Source organism: Aspergillus niger (assembly GCF_000002855.4).
Source record: "Aspergillus niger supercontig An03".
Taxonomy (NCBI): Eukaryota; Fungi; Ascomycota; class Eurotiomycetes; order Eurotiales; family Aspergillaceae; genus Aspergillus; species Aspergillus niger.
In genome coordinates, this window is record NT_166520.1 from 1,135,347 (window position 1) to 1,151,802 (window position 16,456).

Sequence of the window (16,456 nt, forward strand, 5' to 3'; positions counted from 1 at the left end):
GAAGTGTCGCGACTTGAGGAACAGAGGTGATACTCTGGACCCGAGAGCTTCCAAGGTCGCCTTGGGAAATTTTTGGCCGCGGAGTCTGCCGAGTGCAGGCCAGCTTGTGATTGGTGGACCCTTTCCCAGCCCACTGTATGTAGTAGTACTAGTAGTACTGAGTAAGTACAGTGGTAGTACTGTTTTTTCGAATAGATAGCTAGGTAGTTCGTAGTATTTGGCTGAACATAATGCAGTAAAGACAATTCTCCATGGTCTCACTTGAGAATATGTGTCTGGCTAGATACTCTCGAAATCATTAGTACCTTCGAAACGCATCATGACTTTTCGGATCAATGACACAGACCTTCCGTCAAACAGCGGATGTAGAGTCTCGCTACTACTAGTAGTATTTGTTGCAGTCAGAAGTCATCCTGCTGCTGCTTTGATCACCTCAATGTGTGAACCATTAAAATCGCTTGCTTGATAGAAGTAAATACTTCACTTTCACGTGATGTATCGACAGTGAAGGTAGGCCACTAATCCAATGGGAGAACTCGACAGTTTAATTTCATTATACGGTGGGATAGATTCACGAGGCTCCATGCTTGGGCTGCGTACGTCCTCTGGTGTTAAGAGGAACATATGTATGATGTGCCGATGATAGTGAGATTCTTCTTCGTCTTCTTTCTCTTCTAGTACATTCTCTTGATCGGAACTAATCAATGAGATTGTTTCTTGTAAGCTCGTTTACCCCCTCTGTCAGCCGGAAGGATCGCTTCGGACACCGACTCAAAAGCCGGACTGTGTGCGACCGAGAGCTTTCAGGTGAAGATATCAATTACTAGCTATCTTTAGGCGCACTTGGGGAGTTGCTTTCCAACAACTGCTAAGGATGCTATTCTGTCTTCGATAATGAACCATCGCCGAAGAATACAATTCAAGGCAAGGGGAGGGGGGCAAGGGCTCAACGAACGACATCCGTGTTGCACATTCCTATTGCTTTTCTACTCGGGTATATTGCTGTTACACACCGATGGCATGCTTTCCGGCAGTCTACTGTTCCGATAAGTTCAGCCCGAATCACAGGCGATGAGAGGATGTGAGTAACTTCTCCGGGATTGCCCCCGCAGTGGACCTGGAATCATCGCCTCGCCGGGGCACTGATTGTATTCATGATTATTGTATTATTTCACGGCTTGGAAGCCGAGATCATATAACCCGACCCCCCAGAGATAGATACTCCGCGTCCGATAGTACCAGGAATGGCATTTAGCATCAGCATACCTTGTTTTTAAAGCCGCGGTGCCCATCGGGCCTTGCTTATGCTGGCATCTGCACCTGTAGTGGGGACGGCCTCTCTATCACGCTGCATGTTATCCCTCCTTCGATTTATTCTTCTTACATCTCCTCCTTTCGAGTCTACCTCTCGGCGAACCTGCAACAATGCCCCGAATCCTCTGCCTGCATGGGAAAGGCACCAGTGGTGCCATCTTCAAGTCCCAAACGTGTCGGTTATGCGACCACTCCCCATTTCAGTTACCTCTCAGCTGACTTCACTTGGTTTCCTTAGCTGCGCTGCGCGCTCGATTATCTGACTTGCAAATCGACTTTGAGTTTGTCGATGGATTTTATACATCTGATCCGGCTCCAGGGATTGACCTTTTCTATCCACCTCCTTATTACTCCTTCTGGGAGCAAGACAATATCGAAGCCGTTTTCCATAGTCGAGACTGGCTCGTGAACTACCTAAGAACCAATGGCCCTTACGATGCCCTCATGATGTTTTCACAAGGATGCGCTGTCGGCTCATCCACCGCCCTCCTTCAGTTGCTCGAAGAGCCAAATCAACCCTTGCCCTTCAAAGCTGCCATCTTCATCTGCGCGGGAGTGCCGCTACGCGTGCTGGAAAGGGTGGGGTATAAAATTGCCCCCGAGGTCTGGGACAAGGACATCGTGACCCGGAAGGCACTAGCAGCACAGGCCGACTCCTCAGCGATCTTGTCACAGGGCTCGATGCGTTGGCAGGGGGAGAAGGGGCCCAGGGCGTCTGAGGCGGATGTCCGGAAGGAAATCGCGCCTTCAAACGTCCAGATTGATATCCCAACGGTGCATATATACGGTGATAAGGACCCACGATGGTCCGCTGGCATTCAGCTGTCCCAGGCGTGTAACGCAGGCAAGAGGAAGATGTATAATCACGGTGGGGGGCACGAAGTTCCTCGTACGAATGAGGTGACTACGAGTATGGCAGAGTTGGTTAGATGGGCATTGCGAGAGGGCGCCGTGATTTGACGAGAACCTGGCCCGCGTTGACTGTTACAGAATTCGATTCAAAGAATCGCTCTCATCTAGATACTGCTATAGAGTTCTTCCTAATTAACTTTGAAAACACTGTCTTGCATACGGCAACACGTGGGCCAATATGGGGAGTATAGATACGTATCATGGTCAAAAGAGCCTAAACAGCATCAGGGGCATGCGAAACAACCTCCAATGAGCGACCCAGCCTAGTGATTGAATGCCCTCCTGCATACTGTATATCCTATTTTGGAGATACAGTCTCATTTCGCTACTGCCTTACCACTAAGCCGTCCAGGTTTCCAAGTTCTTGGTTGGTCTCGTGATCATAGGCCCAAGTCGCCTTCGCTTGACGATCGAACCGGACTTGGTTTTTCTTCCACATCAGCACAACCGCAAACAGCTGGGCCACACCGCAAGCCCCGACTGCGTACATCTGGTGATTATAACCATGTGCATATGCTGTACGGATCGTTTCCTGTACATTCATCGGTAATCCGGAGAGATGGTTCTGGTCTGCAGCAGCGTTGGCGGGCGGAAGATGCCCTTTAACATAATTGATTAATATGCTATTCACCATGGCAATGCCTAGCGAGGCACCCAGCATGCGGGCCTGGAGGGTCAAGCCCATCACAACGGCTATAGATGTCAGTCCACGTTGGTCGGGGAGGGTCCAGCATAAGTGCAGAATCCCAAAATTTATCCGACTGACCTTGATCACGATGTCCGACCACCATCGGAACAGCCATATACAGGGCCGCGATGGATATTCCGGTGCCCAGACCAGTTACAGCCATGTATCCATACTCGCCCGGCCAGGCATTCACGGTGGCCGGCACGGAAGACAGCAGGAAGGCCCCCACTATCTGTAGCACGGACCCAGCCAATGTCAGATAGACGAACGGGGTTCCCAGCCGACCGGCCAGGACAGTGCAGCATAATGCCCCCGCCGGGGAGCCCACCCCAAAGGCGAGAACCCTCAAGCCCGCCTCTATTGGGGTGAAGTTATTGACGGTCTGGAATTTTTGGGGGAGCTCGATGTATAGTATAGTGATTGCAGGCCCGGTCAGGAAGAAGCCACTGCGGGAACGTCAAATTCTCATGTCTGCGACTAGCCAGGACAACTCGAAAGACTCTTGCAGGACGGAGCGGGGAAGCTTCCACTAACATGATGATTCCCAACACCACTCTGCTTCTGAACAACCGCCATGGCAACATGGGTTCCATGCGCACGTGCTTTCGGCTGCTGAGGATCCACTCCCAACCCAGAAAGGCCACCAGAAGGACGCCCGAGCTGGCCAAACACCCAATGATAATCCCGGATGACCAGGCATATCGAACGTTGGCTTCCTCCAAAGCGGCCACTAATAGCATCGAAAACGATAACAGAAGTAGGTATCCCAATAGGTCGGCCTGAGTTAGGAATTCATGCAGTTGGGTCCGTACAGGACGACTCCTGATCCTCCCACTAAAGTGCCTCGGAGCGAGCAGGAAGAGCGTAATCCACGCCCATCCTCCCGCAGGGACGCTAAAGACAAACCATTAGGAATAGAGCGACATAACAGGAAGGAGTCTAGTTTACGATCTTACTTGAAGAGAAAAACCCAGCGCCACGAGCCAGAACTGCTAATGCCACCTCCGATCAGCGATCCCAAGATGAGGGCGAAAGTCAACACGCTGGAGCCGACGGCGCTGGCAATCGCATATTTGTTCGGAGGCACGATGCGCACTAGGCTATATAGTCCAAGCGTGAAAAGTCCGGAGCCGCCGATTCCCTGAAAAGCACGGCAGATAATGCTTTTTGCCTCTGGTCAGCAAAGTCCGATGCGCTCGAATCCGGCTAGCGGAAGCTGGCTTACAGTTGGTTGATGCTTTGGGCGGCACCACAGCCCCCGGAAAAAGCAATGAATAGGAGAAGAGAGCTCAATAAGGTTGGTTTGTGACCAAAAGTGACAGCGCATTTAGACCAAGGGGCGAGAAATCCGGTGTAGGTTAAGAGGTACGACGTGATGACCCACGTACTTTGATTGCCTCGTCCAAGGTGTTCGTTGATGGTGACAAGCGATGTGCTGATTACTGTGATCTCAGCTGTAGCTAAGAAGAGACCCAGCGCGACACTACCGCGCGATAAGCTGACTTAGAATGCGTTCTGCTAATCTCGGTCGGAGAAATGATTGCGCCCGCTTACCTGGCCCCTACAGTCCATAGTCGAAGCCCATGCAAATATTCCGATGGGCTACTCTGCGCCTGAAGCTCAAATCCCGAATGGTTGGTATTGTCTTTGTGAGTAGCTTCGGGCCTTGACAATAACGACTCTGGGGTCACTGCTGGTAGATTGATCAACTCGGTTTTCGAGCCATGCAACTCAAAACTGCCCATGGTTCTGGGTGAAGGAAGCCCCACTCAATCGACTAGAGAGACGCCGAAAGTGATCTGTCTTGACGCGATCAATAGTGGATGTGCGTCTTATCATTAATATGTGCCAGTCCCTTTGGCCACAATATTTGACTATGTCCCAGCCCCCACTGATTAAGAGCCAGAGGAGATCTACAGCACTTTCCTTTTCGGCAGTTTCATACGGAAAAGAACATCTTTGTAGCTATGTTGATCAAGTTCAGCCATCAATGCAATACGCAATACTTGGTTGCTCCGACCCCGCGGAACTACAGAGTATGTGGGCTAAAGGAGGAACTAATTTAGGTTGAGGGGTGTGGGTACAAGCACGAAGAACCCTGAAAGTTGGCTTCGTCAAATGCTCTGAACTCCTACATTCCCGGCCCCATTGATTAACTACATAGTGTGGAGATCAACATAGCGCCGCTCCCTTGGGGGTCACCAAGTGCATCAGTGATTGGATGCTGTCTCAACTGCCCTGCGAATAACATTGACGGCTTGGGTCACATCTTCCATTGACCCTCCGCCGGGAACTTCGTGCCCTCGACCGTGAACATACACCCATCTCACCTCAGCCTTGCAAACACTATTTGACGTGGCTACCCGGCTGGCTGGCTCGTCTAGTGAGCCCCAGATGTGGGCCGTTGGGATTGGAATAATGCCTTTGGTGGCTTCGAGATCCACGGTCATCACACGACCTTTCTGAAGAGCTTCATAATCAAGAGGGGGATGGGTGATCGAAAGGATAATTGCAAATTTGAATGGCATCTCAGCCTGAGGATCGCGCTTGGCAAGATGAATCAGGTACGTGAGGATCATCGTGCCTGCTTGGCTGAATGCGATAACCCCATCATAGCGCCCCTCGTCGAGAAGGTAGTCTTCCAAATAATGATAAGCCGCAAATCCGGTTTGGGGATTGTGCTCATCGAAGTAGGCGTACACTGGTTCGTCCTTCCAAGCCACCACATCAATACCTGTGCCAAGCTACATTTAGCCGACTCCTTCGCGAGGGGTCTGTTCTCCGGCCACTGTACCTGGTTGCATCTTGGAAGGAATGGTTCCTTCAACAAAATCATAAATATGATTGTCGCCTAGTTCATACCGAATGGCAGCTGTCTGGATCTCGAATATCTTTGATGTTGCAGAGTATCGATTAGCAGAAGGTCGCATGGAGCTGATATCGCTAGCTAGGGTCAATACTTACTCGGGAATTGGTACCCGCCCCATGTAGACTATCGAAATGTCAGCATCAAGAAAGTAAAGTTGACAGCAGCTTTCACAGCAGCATTACCAGAGAATGCGCATTCTGCAGGGTCTAAGACAATGTGAATAATGCTGAGGGTCCTTACCCTGAGCAAATGGACTGGCGCATCAATTTATCCCCGCGGACTTTGGGTCTCTGGCATTCTACGGAGGGCTGCACACATTCCTCTGTGAGCAAGATTCCGGACTAACACCTAGCTGCATGAATCTAGTACTCCTATCATATTTTAGGAACCCAACCAGTTCCAATAATATTCCGTCAACAAATTGCTTTTGCTGAATGGTCTTCAGACTATGCCTACATGCACGGGCATTTGTCAGGCCTCACTGACACACAGTCTTCCGGCCAAGAGCATCGATGGCGGGGCTATAAAGTTCGCCTTGGGAGCTAATATTCACTAGCCATCCTCTGGCCTTGCTCATGGCGGTGATCTTTGATGCTTGCCGAAAAAGGCCATTTGAGTAGGTGAAGCCCGAACTCAAGGATTTAGAGCTTACTAGATAAATGCCTTATAAAACCCTACCTTACCGGCTCTCCGTACCTCAAAATTATCCATATAGTATTGCATCAGAGATGAGCTGTTGGCTGTTGTCCATTTAAACGACGTTTAATATATCTTTATCATGGTAGCCTTTTCCGGAAAGAGGGCCCACGATGCCCCTGGGGAAAACATCCTCGCTCCTTTGGCGGTAGTGGGGATGTCTTTGAAGTTTCCGGAAGATGCTACATCCCCAGAAGCATTTTGGAAAATGCTGGTTGAAGGCCGATGTGTTTCTACGGAGTTTCCCAGCAATAGAATGAACATTGACGCCCATCACGACGCTGAACGAGGCCGACTCCATAGTATTTCTTGCCGAGGAGCGCACTTCCTGAAGGAGGACCTCGGTCTTTTCGACGCCCCATTCTTTGGGATTACTGATACTGATGCAAAGGCTATGGACCCCCAGCAGCGCCTTGCGTTAGAGACAGTTTACCGTGCGCTGGAGAATGCCGGGCTTCCGATCGAGCAAGTTGCAGGCTCAAAGACAAGCGTATTTGCGGGCTCCTTTTGTAGCGATTACCATATGCTACAGATAAAGGATCCGCTCAACGTGCCCAAGAATGCCACCGCAGGGACTGGTCGGAATATGATTGCGAATCGCATTAGCTGGTTCTATGACTTTTTAGGGCCTAGTGCAACTATTGATACCGCCTGCTCAAGCAGTCTGATGGCGGTGGATCTCGCCTGTCAATCGATATGGGGCGGAGATGCGGCAATGGTCCTTAAATCCCCTACGCTCTCCACCTCGGTCTAGAATAGATTTGCTAACCTCGGTTCGGTAGGGCGTCGCCATTGGCTGTAATATAATCCTGGCTCCAGAGATGACAATTGGCCTAGACAATCTTGGGTTGTTATCGAGAGATAGCCACTCCTATAGCTTCGATAAGAGAGCCAATGGATATGCCAGAGGAGAAGGTGTCGGTGCTGTGGTCATTAAGCGGCTTGATGACGCTATAGCAGATGGAGACTCCGTAAGGGCTGTCATTCGATCGTCCAGCTCGAATCAGGATGGAAGGACGCCTGGAATCCTGCAACCGAGCAAGGACGCACAGGTTCGTTTGATTCGGGACACCTATCAAAAGGCTGGTCTGGACATGGGGGTCACCAGATATTTCGAAGCACATGGAACGGGTAAGACGACACCCCACCTATCGCAGGGACGGATCAGTTGCTTAGTCTCTACTAGGAACACCCATTGGAGATCCTATTGAGGCTCGAGCTATTGGCACGGCATTTCGTTCCTATCGATCAGAGCAAGCGCCTCTACATGTGTATGTATCCGAGCTTCAACACAACATGGTGTCTAATTGGTTCATAGTGGTTCTGTCAAATCCAACATTGGCCATTTGGAAGGGGCAAGTGGGATTGCTGGCTTTATCAAAGCAGTCCTTGTGTTAGAGAAAGGTTTTATTCCACCGAATAGCAACAATCTGCAGCACATAAATCCTCAGATTGATGAGGACTATTTGAGGCTAAAAGTAAGGTTGTCATCGACTATAATAGTTTGTAAGCTAATGGCCATGGCAGATACTAAACAAAGCCATCGTCTGGCCTACTACTGGAATACGACGAGCATCAGTGAGCTCATTCGGCTTTGGTGGAGCCAATAGCCACATTGTGCTTGACGATGCTTACAATTCCCTTCAACTGGGTGGATTCGAGCAAGTTGGACACCAGACTGTGAGAGTGCCTTCATTGGGCCAGGTCAATGGCACGCCACAATTGAACGGCCACCACGATACCGGTGGTACGGATACGTTCAATGACTCCACAATTGCCTGCAAAACGGTTCCGAAACTGGTAGTATGGTCAGCTGCAGACCATGCAGGCATAAAACGTCTTGCAGAAAGCTGGAGCACGTATCTCTCCGATTTGTCAGTCGAAGAGACAGAAGAATACCTGAGAGATCTAGCACATACCTTATGTGATAGGCGAAGCCACTGGGCCTGGAGGACATTTGTTGTTGCTAAACCAGGGGTACTTCTACAAGATCTGACCAGACAGTTTTCCCCTGCTACTCAAAGCATTGACTCACCACACCTGGCATTTGTCTTCACTGGCGTAAGGATCCGTCAATGGCATAGTTCTATGGAATGCTGACATTGAACAGCAAGGCGCTCAATGGTACGCAATGGGGCGTGAGCTTATAGGTCACTATGAAGCTTTCACGAGGAGCCTTACCGAATCAGGCTCTTATTTCAAAGAACTTGGATGCACTTGGGATATATTAGGCGAGTAGAATGGTTATGTTTTTTGGAATATCTCTGACCTTCTTGAATAGAGGAACTACAAAAACCGGGACTGGATTCGAACGTAAATGACCCGTCTTACGGCCAGCCACTATGCACAGCACTGCAAATTGCATTGGTTGATCTCCTTGAAAGCTGGGGAGTTTCACCTGCTGCAGTGGTTGGCCATTCCTCTGGTGAAATTGCCGCGGCGTAAGTCCTCTGTTGTGTCTCATCGCTCATTATGTCTTGCTGACTTGCTTTGCAACCACAGATACTCTTCTGGCGCCTTAACAAAATGGTCTGCTCTAAAGGTTGCATACTTCAGAGGCTCTCTGGCGGGCGTCTTAGGCAGGTCTAGCAGCATAAAAGGAGCTATGCTTGCTGTAGGCCTGTCTAGAGAAAATACTCAGAAATACCTAGACGCACTTGAGCCCCAGTTCGAGAGGGTAGAAGCTGTTGTCGCTTGCGTCAATAGCCCCCAAAGCGTTACAATATCCGGGAAACTGGAGCAGATCGACGCACTGCATGACCTACTAGATCGGGATGGCGTATTTTCCCGCAAGCTGGCCGTTAATGTTGCCTACCACTCGTTCCAGATGCGTGAGATATCTGACAGATATTTCACTGCTCTTGGGGACCTGGAGGCACCGTGCAAGAGAAAGAGAAGACGGCCATTCATGGTGTCCTCAGTCACTGGGACCTTGGTTTCGAGCGAGCGGCTAGTGGAGCCGGAGTATTGGGTCACTAACATGGTCTCACCCGTGTTGTTCCACGATGCAATAAGCTATCTCTGCTCCCAGTCCGGCAAGACGTACAAGAAAATCGATGGGAGTCATCGCCATGCCATCACGATCAATCATCTCTTAGAGATTGGCCCACATTGTGCACTGCAGGGGCCGTGCCGGGATATTGTTAGCGTCTTGAAAAAGAGCGATAGAGTCACATACATTCCTTTAATGATACGCAACCGCTCTGCTCTGGAATGCGCCATGGAAGCTGCAGGACGTCTTCACTGCAGCGGATATCCGATCAAATTGGCGTTGGTCAATGATAATGGCGAGGCGAAGACTCAACGACGACCCCGTGTGCTAGTGGATCTGCCCGAATATCCCTTCAATCATTCTACATCGTACTGGCATGAGGGCCGGTTGAGCGAGGGATACAGATTCCGTCGATATGGCTATTTAGAGCTTCTTGGTACCCCCGAGCCCAATGGAAACCCAATGGAGGCCAGCTGGAGGAACATCATCCGTGTTTCTGATATGGCATGGGTGCAAGATCATAAGATCAATAACACTATTTTGTACCCAGGTGCCGGTATGCTGGTTATGGCGATTGAAGCTGTCAAGCAACTGGCTGAACCGGACCGACTCGTTATCGGCTTCATTATACGGGATGCTGTGTTCTCTACTGCCCTGCAGATTCCCACGCATGCGGAAGGAATAGAAGTCAATGTCCACCTGAAACGCACGAAGGAGGGGGAGGTCTGACGCCACAGGGTGGTATGAATGGCGCATATATTCATACGACAATGGCAACTGGGTGGAGAACAGCACAGGGTCCATCCAAGCTCTATATGAGAGCCGAAACACAGGCCTCGATGCTAACATTAGGGAAGAGAGAGCATGGGAAAGCCATCTTCTTGAGACCTACAACACTGTGGTTCGCTCATGTACTTCGACTGTTGATGCGAAGTCTTTTTATAAACATCTCAACAGCTGTGGATATCAGTACGGACCCGAATTTGCCGCAATAAAATCTATCGGTTACAGTGAAACGGACTGCAAAGCGCTCATCACGGGTATCCGCACATTCCAGCCTACTGGCGTTTATCCGGATCACACTATACATCCTACAACGCTAGACGCGATAATCCAGATGGCAGCCGGGCTGGAATCAAACATGGGCCAGAGTGTAGCCAGTGTGGCCGTACCAGTACGGATTGATCGGCTCTGGCTGTCTAACACAGGTGGTCTCAGCCATCCATTGGCAGATGCTGTCAGGGCGTATGCGGCTTGCAGTCAATCTGCTGTAGGGTATAAAAGTTACTCAATGACAGCAGTAGACGGAGAAGTCTCTAAAGCACTCCTGAATCTTGAAGGCTTGAAGGTGACGGCCATTGCCGGCTCGGAGACGACTCCTGTCTCGGATCCGTTCACGAAAGACAACCTATGCCACTACATAGCACATAAACCTGACATTGACCTCTTGACAATTGAAGAGGCTCAGAGACTGTATGGAGCCCACGAATCACAGGTCATAGAGCCAGTGGAGCACTTCACTGAGCTTGACTTTGTTGCAGCAGCTTCCGTCAGCAGGTATGCAGCCTCGTTCCGCGAAGAGGAAAGAGACAATATACCGCCTCACTTGAACAAATACATAGACTGGGCTCTGGAAGTCAAAAGAACCGTGGATCAGGGTTTATCCGAATTTAGCGCCAAAGAATGGATAGATCGCATGGGTGATGATGACTATGTCAGCGAGCTACATAGGCGAGTTGAGAGCGGCAGTAAAAGGGGCCAGTTAACAAGTACGGTATGCCGAAATTTGCCCGATTTCGTGAAAGATCCGCTTACCCATCTGTTCGGCAACAACCTGCTCGCGGAGGTATATCGTGAAATGGTAAGCAAGTCTGAGGTATTGTGGTCTGATGTTATTAACACGTTAGCCTATAGCTTTACGCCGATTCCATTAAACCACGGCTAGACAGGGTCATTGGCGCACTGGGACATAAAAACCCGCGGATGAAAATTCTAGAAGTGGGAGCTGGCACAGGAGCCATGACTGACTTCTGCATCAGGGCATTGAGCATGGACACCTCAACGGACGCAAGCCTGCGTCGTTATGGTCAGTGGGACTTTACCGATATTTCAAGTTCCTTTTTCCCAGGGGCACAGGAGATGTTCGCAGCAGAAGGGCAGCGTATGCGATTCAAAGTCCTTGATATTGAAAAGGACCCTGAGATACAGGGGTTTGAGTGTGGCACTTACGATATGGTTGTAGCGTTCATGGTAAGATCAGAGCGCGGACAGGTATGGGTCCTCACTAACGTTTCTAGGTAATTCATGCAACGAAGGACTTAGCTGTGAGCCTGCGCAATGTGCGTAAGCTATTGAAAGAGTAAGTGACTCTACCTTCACTTAAGATATGAGGCCCGGCTAATATGAGTCTAGGGGTGGAAAGCTTCTACTGTTCGAAATCACTCACTTTCACCCACTCAGGGTCAATCTTATATTTGGTTTGCTTGACGGGTGGTGGAGAAGTATGTCACCCTGTACCTGCGTGCTTATTTCTACTGACCCCAGTAGGCACGGAAACATACCGCCAAACGAGTCCCTGTATCAGCTCCGAGAAGTGGGGAGAGCTTCTAAAGGAGACAGGCTTCTCAGGGTGCGATCTTGTAGTCGATGATTACGACGCCGATATCTGCCGTGAAGGAAGCATGATTGTGTCGACAGCCGTCGCTCCAAGCCCCGTTGAAATCACGACGGTGAACATAATCATCCAAACGGAAGACCAGACACAGGCTGATCTGGCCGCGGCAATATCTGGTCGGCTCCAGCAGCTCGGAATTTCGAAGATCACCCTGACATCCTTGACTGACATGGCGCAGCGGAAGTTATCGACGGACTTGCTGGACATTAGCCTTCTGGAATCGACAACCCCTTTTATATGCGACATGGATAGTTCGGAATATGAAGGCTTGCAGGCGCTGGTAGCATCTACCAAGAGCCTCATCTGGGTTGGTGAGGGCGGAGGGCGGCAGCCTCATCCCAAGTACCGACTAGTCGACGGGCTCTTTAGGGTTCTTAGTGGAGAAATGTACCGGGCTCGACTGACAAACTTGTCTCTTGAGCGTCACTCTTCAAGGAAGCATAAAGCTGCGCAGATTTGCAAGCTAGTCTTCTCTTCCATTGGTGATATGGATAGGAGTGCAGACACGGAATACACCGAAATTGATGGAGTACTTCACGTCAGTCGCCTAGTAGATGCTAGGTCACTGTCCCAAGGGGTGGTGAGAAAGGCTCTTCCACAGCAGGAGGGCCTGTTACCGTATGGTTCAGGGCCGTCGTTGAGATTGAGTATCGGCTCGCCTGGTCTTCTGAACACGTTGCATTTCGTCGAGGACAGGTCCTTGCAAAAGCAACTTGGACCCAGAGATATAAAAATCAAGGTCAAAGCGGTGGGCCTGAATTTCCGCGATGTTCTTGTTGCACTAGGAAGGTTAGAGAGTGATACTCTCGGGGCAGAGTTTGCTGGCGAAGTTGTCCAGGTTGGGGATCAATGCCAGAAATTCCAGCCCGGCGACAGAGTAGTCGCTTTTCATGCCAGTCGCTATGCTAACTATGTTACTGTGCGAGAGGACATGCCCGTCGTTGGGATCCGGAACGAGAAGATGCTATTTACGACGGCTGCTGCTATCCCCGTAGCTTATGCAACGGCGTGGATAACTCTTACCAAGATAGCAGGGCTTCAAGCAGGAGAATCTATACTAATTCACTCTGGGGCAGGCGGTACAGGACAGGCTGCTATACAGGTTGCCCGATATCTAGGAGCGACAGTATTCGCGACCGTCTCAACCGACGAGAAGAGGCAGCTTCTGATGGACCGCTATAACATCCCAACGGAGCATATTTTCTCTAGTCGGAACACACTATTCGCGAAGGGTATCCGGCGGTTGACGACTGACAGAGGCGTTGATGTTGTTTTGAATTCGCTCTCAGGTGACGGGCTTATTGCCTCGTGGGAATGCATTGCACCGTACGGTCGGTTCGTGGAGATCGGCAAGAACGATATCTTGTCTAACTCCAAACTGCCAATGCTGCAGTTCGAGCGAAACGTGAGCTTCACGGCTATTGACCTTGCTGAGATGGCGATCGACAGGCCGCATATAATCAGAGCAGCTTTGGAGACAGTATTCTCCCTACTTGAAGAAGGCAAACTAGACCTGGTTTATCCTTTGCAGATCCGAGGCATTGCAGATATTGAACAGGCATTCAGGCAGATGCAGACTGGAAAGAACTCGGGCAAGACTGTGCTGGAGATGAGGGAAACGGACCAAGTCATGGTAAGTCATGCTTTCAGGGTAGAATCAGCATATGCTAATTTACGCAGACGGTCCTTGACACGAAGCCTTCATACACATTCGGGCCTGATGCGACATATGTTATTGCTGGCGGCCTGGGTGGGCTTGGTCGAAGTATTGCCCGTTGGCTTGTTGAGCGGGGAGCGCGTAACTTGATACTGCTCTCGCGCTCTGGTCCGGAAAGCCCGCACGCCAGAAGCTTGGTCGAAGAGTTGCACGAACGAGGCGCGCGAGCCATTACTCCTGCATGTGATATCACAAACAGAGAACTACTGAAGACAGTTCTCGATGTCTGCAGCCAGCTGATGCCTCCGATTAAGGGATGTGTGCAGGCATCAATGGTCGTTCGCGTAAGCTCTCCCAGCAAGTACCCTTGCCTCGAGCAACGCATGAAAACTAACTCTATGCAATGTATAGGCCCATAACTTCGAAAGCCTACCCTACCAATCCTGGAAGGAGACCACGGCACCCAAGGTTCAGGGATCATGGTACCTACACGAGCTTCTCCCACGAGGCATGGACTTTTTCGTTCTCATGTCCTCCGTCTCCGGCATCATGGGAGTAGTCAGTGACTCCGGGTACGCAGCAGGCAACACATTCGAGGACGGACTAGCGAGATACCGAGTCGGACTCGGTGAAAAGGCCGTTTCGCTAGACTTAGGACTCTTCCTAACAGCAGGATACCTCAAGGAGAACCCCGAGAGCCGAGAGCAATTCCTTGCCAACACAGTTCTTGACGAAATACAAGAATCCCATCTACACGCTCTACTAGACACATACTGCGACTCCACTCAAGGCCCGATCTCCATGCAGGAGAGCCAAGTGGTCGTAGGCATCACACCCAGCAGGCAGAAACTGGAAACGCGCAAGGCCGAATGGCTCGACCGCCCACTCTTCCGACATTTATCTCTGACTGACGGCCGCACAGAAGGCAGAGGGAGCTCCGAAGACTCCAACCTGGCAGCCCTGTTTGCGGGGGCGTCGTCAACAGAGGAGGCCGCAGCGATCGCCATGCGCGCAACACGGGAGAAGCTCTCAATCATGATGTCGACGCCGGTGGACGAGATCGACACGGACAAGCCCTTTCATCAATACGGAGTGGATTCGCTGGCGGGGGTGGAGCTGCGGAATTGGTTTGCGCGCGAGCTGCGGGCGGACCTGGCCATGTTTGACATCCTGGGTGGTGCGAGCCTTGCATCGGTGGTAACATTGGCAGTGGGGAAGAGCGAATACCGACGATGATCGTCGGGCGTGATGAGTTGTGGAATTTGAGGGGGGTTTTTGGTTGCACTGCAGGGGATAGTCGGGTATTCATTCTCGGATTTCTGCATCGGGTTTTGCTACGACGGCAATTGACGGATATTGAGTTTCCGTTTTGGGAAGGCAACCAGTATACCGCGAGTATAGAAGTAGACTGATTGAATCACTTCAACTCACCTATAATCAACCAAGTTGACTTTCCAAATCCTCTTTCTCTCCATATACCCACCTCAATAATCAAATATTCAACATGCCCAAACCTAGAGTCCTCCATATCGGCGACCCGATCAAATACAACCACGACGTGTACGCGCGCTTTGCTTCACAATTCGACATCATCCGACCCAGCACCGAAGAACGAGCCCGTGATGCCTTCAAACAAGCCCTCCAGGAGCGCCGCTGGGGCGACTTTGACGCCATCTTTCGTCCCTTTTGGAACACGGGCGGCGAAATGGGCCGCTGGGACGAAGAACTGATCTCGTTGCTGCCTTCCTCCGTCAAGATTGTTGCCTCGGCAGGCGCAGGCTACGACTGGGCAGATGTAGACGTCTTTGCTAAATATGGTACATCCATCTGCCTTCTCCTTTCCATCCTCATTCTTTCCTCCCTCTGCCTCAGCGGAATACTCATACAAGTTGGTGACATGAACAGGAATCCTCTACTGCAACGGCGCCGCGGCCTCCTCGGAATCCGTCGCCGACATGGCCCTACTCCTCATCCTCAGCGTATTCCGTAACCTGCGGTGGTCACATAGCGCCGCGCACAGCATCAACGCTACGCAATTCCTCGACGCGCATACGAACTCGCCCCTCACGGCGCGGAATCCCAGTACACAGGTGCTTGGTATCATCGGGCTAGGGCAGATCGGGTACACGATTGCGCGGAAAGTGCACGCTGCGTTTGGGATGAAGATTCTCTATCATGATATTATCCGGAAGGATCGCGGGGTGGAGGAGAAGGTTGGGGCAGAGTACGTGGGTAAGTTGGAGGAGATGTTGGGGAAGGTGGATTGTGTGGTTGTGGCGACGCCGTTCGCGGGACGGGTGTTGATGGATAGGGAGATGTTCGGAAAGATGAAGCAGGGGAGTCGGTTTGTGAATGTTGCCAGGGGAGGACTTGTGGATGAGGAGGCGTTGGTAGAGGCTGTTGAGAGTGGGAGGTTGAGTGGGGTGGGGATGGATGTGCATGCTAATGAGCCGTATGTGCATCCGAGGTTGGCGGGTAATGCGAGGGTTATGATGATGAGCCATAATGCGGGAGGCACGGTGGATACGCACATTGGGTTTGAGAGGTTGGCGATGGAGAACATCGAGGGGTTTTTGGTGAAGGGGAGGGCGTTGACGCCGGTGAATGCGCATTTGTTCAAGCAGAGTAAGTTGTAATTGGTTATACTATTAGTG

The 16,456-nt window shown here is 50.9% G+C and overlaps 5 protein-coding genes across 5 annotated transcripts; 3 read left to right on the forward strand and 2 right to left on the reverse strand.

Annotated features, from left to right (window-relative positions):
- Positions 1-1,425: 1,425 nt before the first annotated feature.
- On the forward strand, positions 1,426-2,274 carry An03g05110 (uncharacterized protein; the record flags this gene model as incomplete). The annotated part of the gene is made up of 2 exons (XM_001390355.1): positions 1,426-1,489; positions 1,553-2,274. 2 exons carry the CDS (start codon positions 1,426-1,428, stop codon positions 2,272-2,274), a joined length of 786 nt encoding a protein of 261 aa, XP_001390392.1.
- A 277-nt stretch (positions 2,275-2,551) lies between these two features.
- An03g05120 (uncharacterized protein) lies at positions 2,552-4,659 on the reverse strand (the record flags this gene model as incomplete). The annotated part of the gene is made up of 6 exons (XM_059747117.1): positions 2,552-2,919; positions 2,993-3,360; positions 3,449-3,808; positions 3,871-4,014; positions 4,140-4,412; positions 4,469-4,659. 6 exons carry the CDS (start codon positions 4,657-4,659, stop codon positions 2,552-2,554), a joined length of 1,704 nt encoding a protein of 567 aa, XP_059605881.1.
- A 465-nt stretch (positions 4,660-5,124) lies between these two features.
- On the reverse strand, positions 5,125-5,979 carry An03g05130 (uncharacterized protein; the record flags this gene model as incomplete). The annotated part of the gene is made up of 4 exons (XM_001390357.1): positions 5,125-5,648; positions 5,709-5,805; positions 5,879-5,906; positions 5,966-5,979. The coding sequence occupies 4 exons, from the start codon at positions 5,977-5,979 to the stop codon at positions 5,125-5,127; spliced, it is 663 nt and encodes a 220-aa protein (XP_001390394.1).
- A 582-nt stretch (positions 5,980-6,561) lies between these two features.
- On the forward strand, positions 6,562-15,038 carry An03g05140 (uncharacterized protein; the record flags this gene model as incomplete). Its single annotated transcript, XM_059747119.1, has 16 exons — positions 6,562-7,197; positions 7,262-7,610; positions 7,666-7,750; positions 7,798-7,957; positions 8,007-8,540; positions 8,590-8,617; positions 8,761-8,920; positions 8,982-10,027; positions 10,132-10,372; positions 10,429-11,332; positions 11,386-11,721; positions 11,769-11,830; positions 11,884-11,972; positions 12,019-13,778; positions 13,826-14,163; positions 14,231-15,038. 16 exons carry the CDS (start codon positions 6,562-6,564, stop codon positions 15,036-15,038), a joined length of 7,536 nt encoding a protein of 2,511 aa, XP_059605882.1.
- Positions 15,039-15,306: 268 nt separating this feature from the next.
- On the forward strand, positions 15,307-16,438 carry An03g05150 (uncharacterized protein; the record flags this gene model as incomplete). Its single annotated transcript, XM_001390359.1, has 2 exons — positions 15,307-15,619; positions 15,708-16,438. The coding sequence occupies 2 exons, from the start codon at positions 15,307-15,309 to the stop codon at positions 16,436-16,438; spliced, it is 1,044 nt and encodes a 347-aa protein (XP_001390396.1).
- Positions 16,439-16,456: the final 18 nt, after the last annotated feature.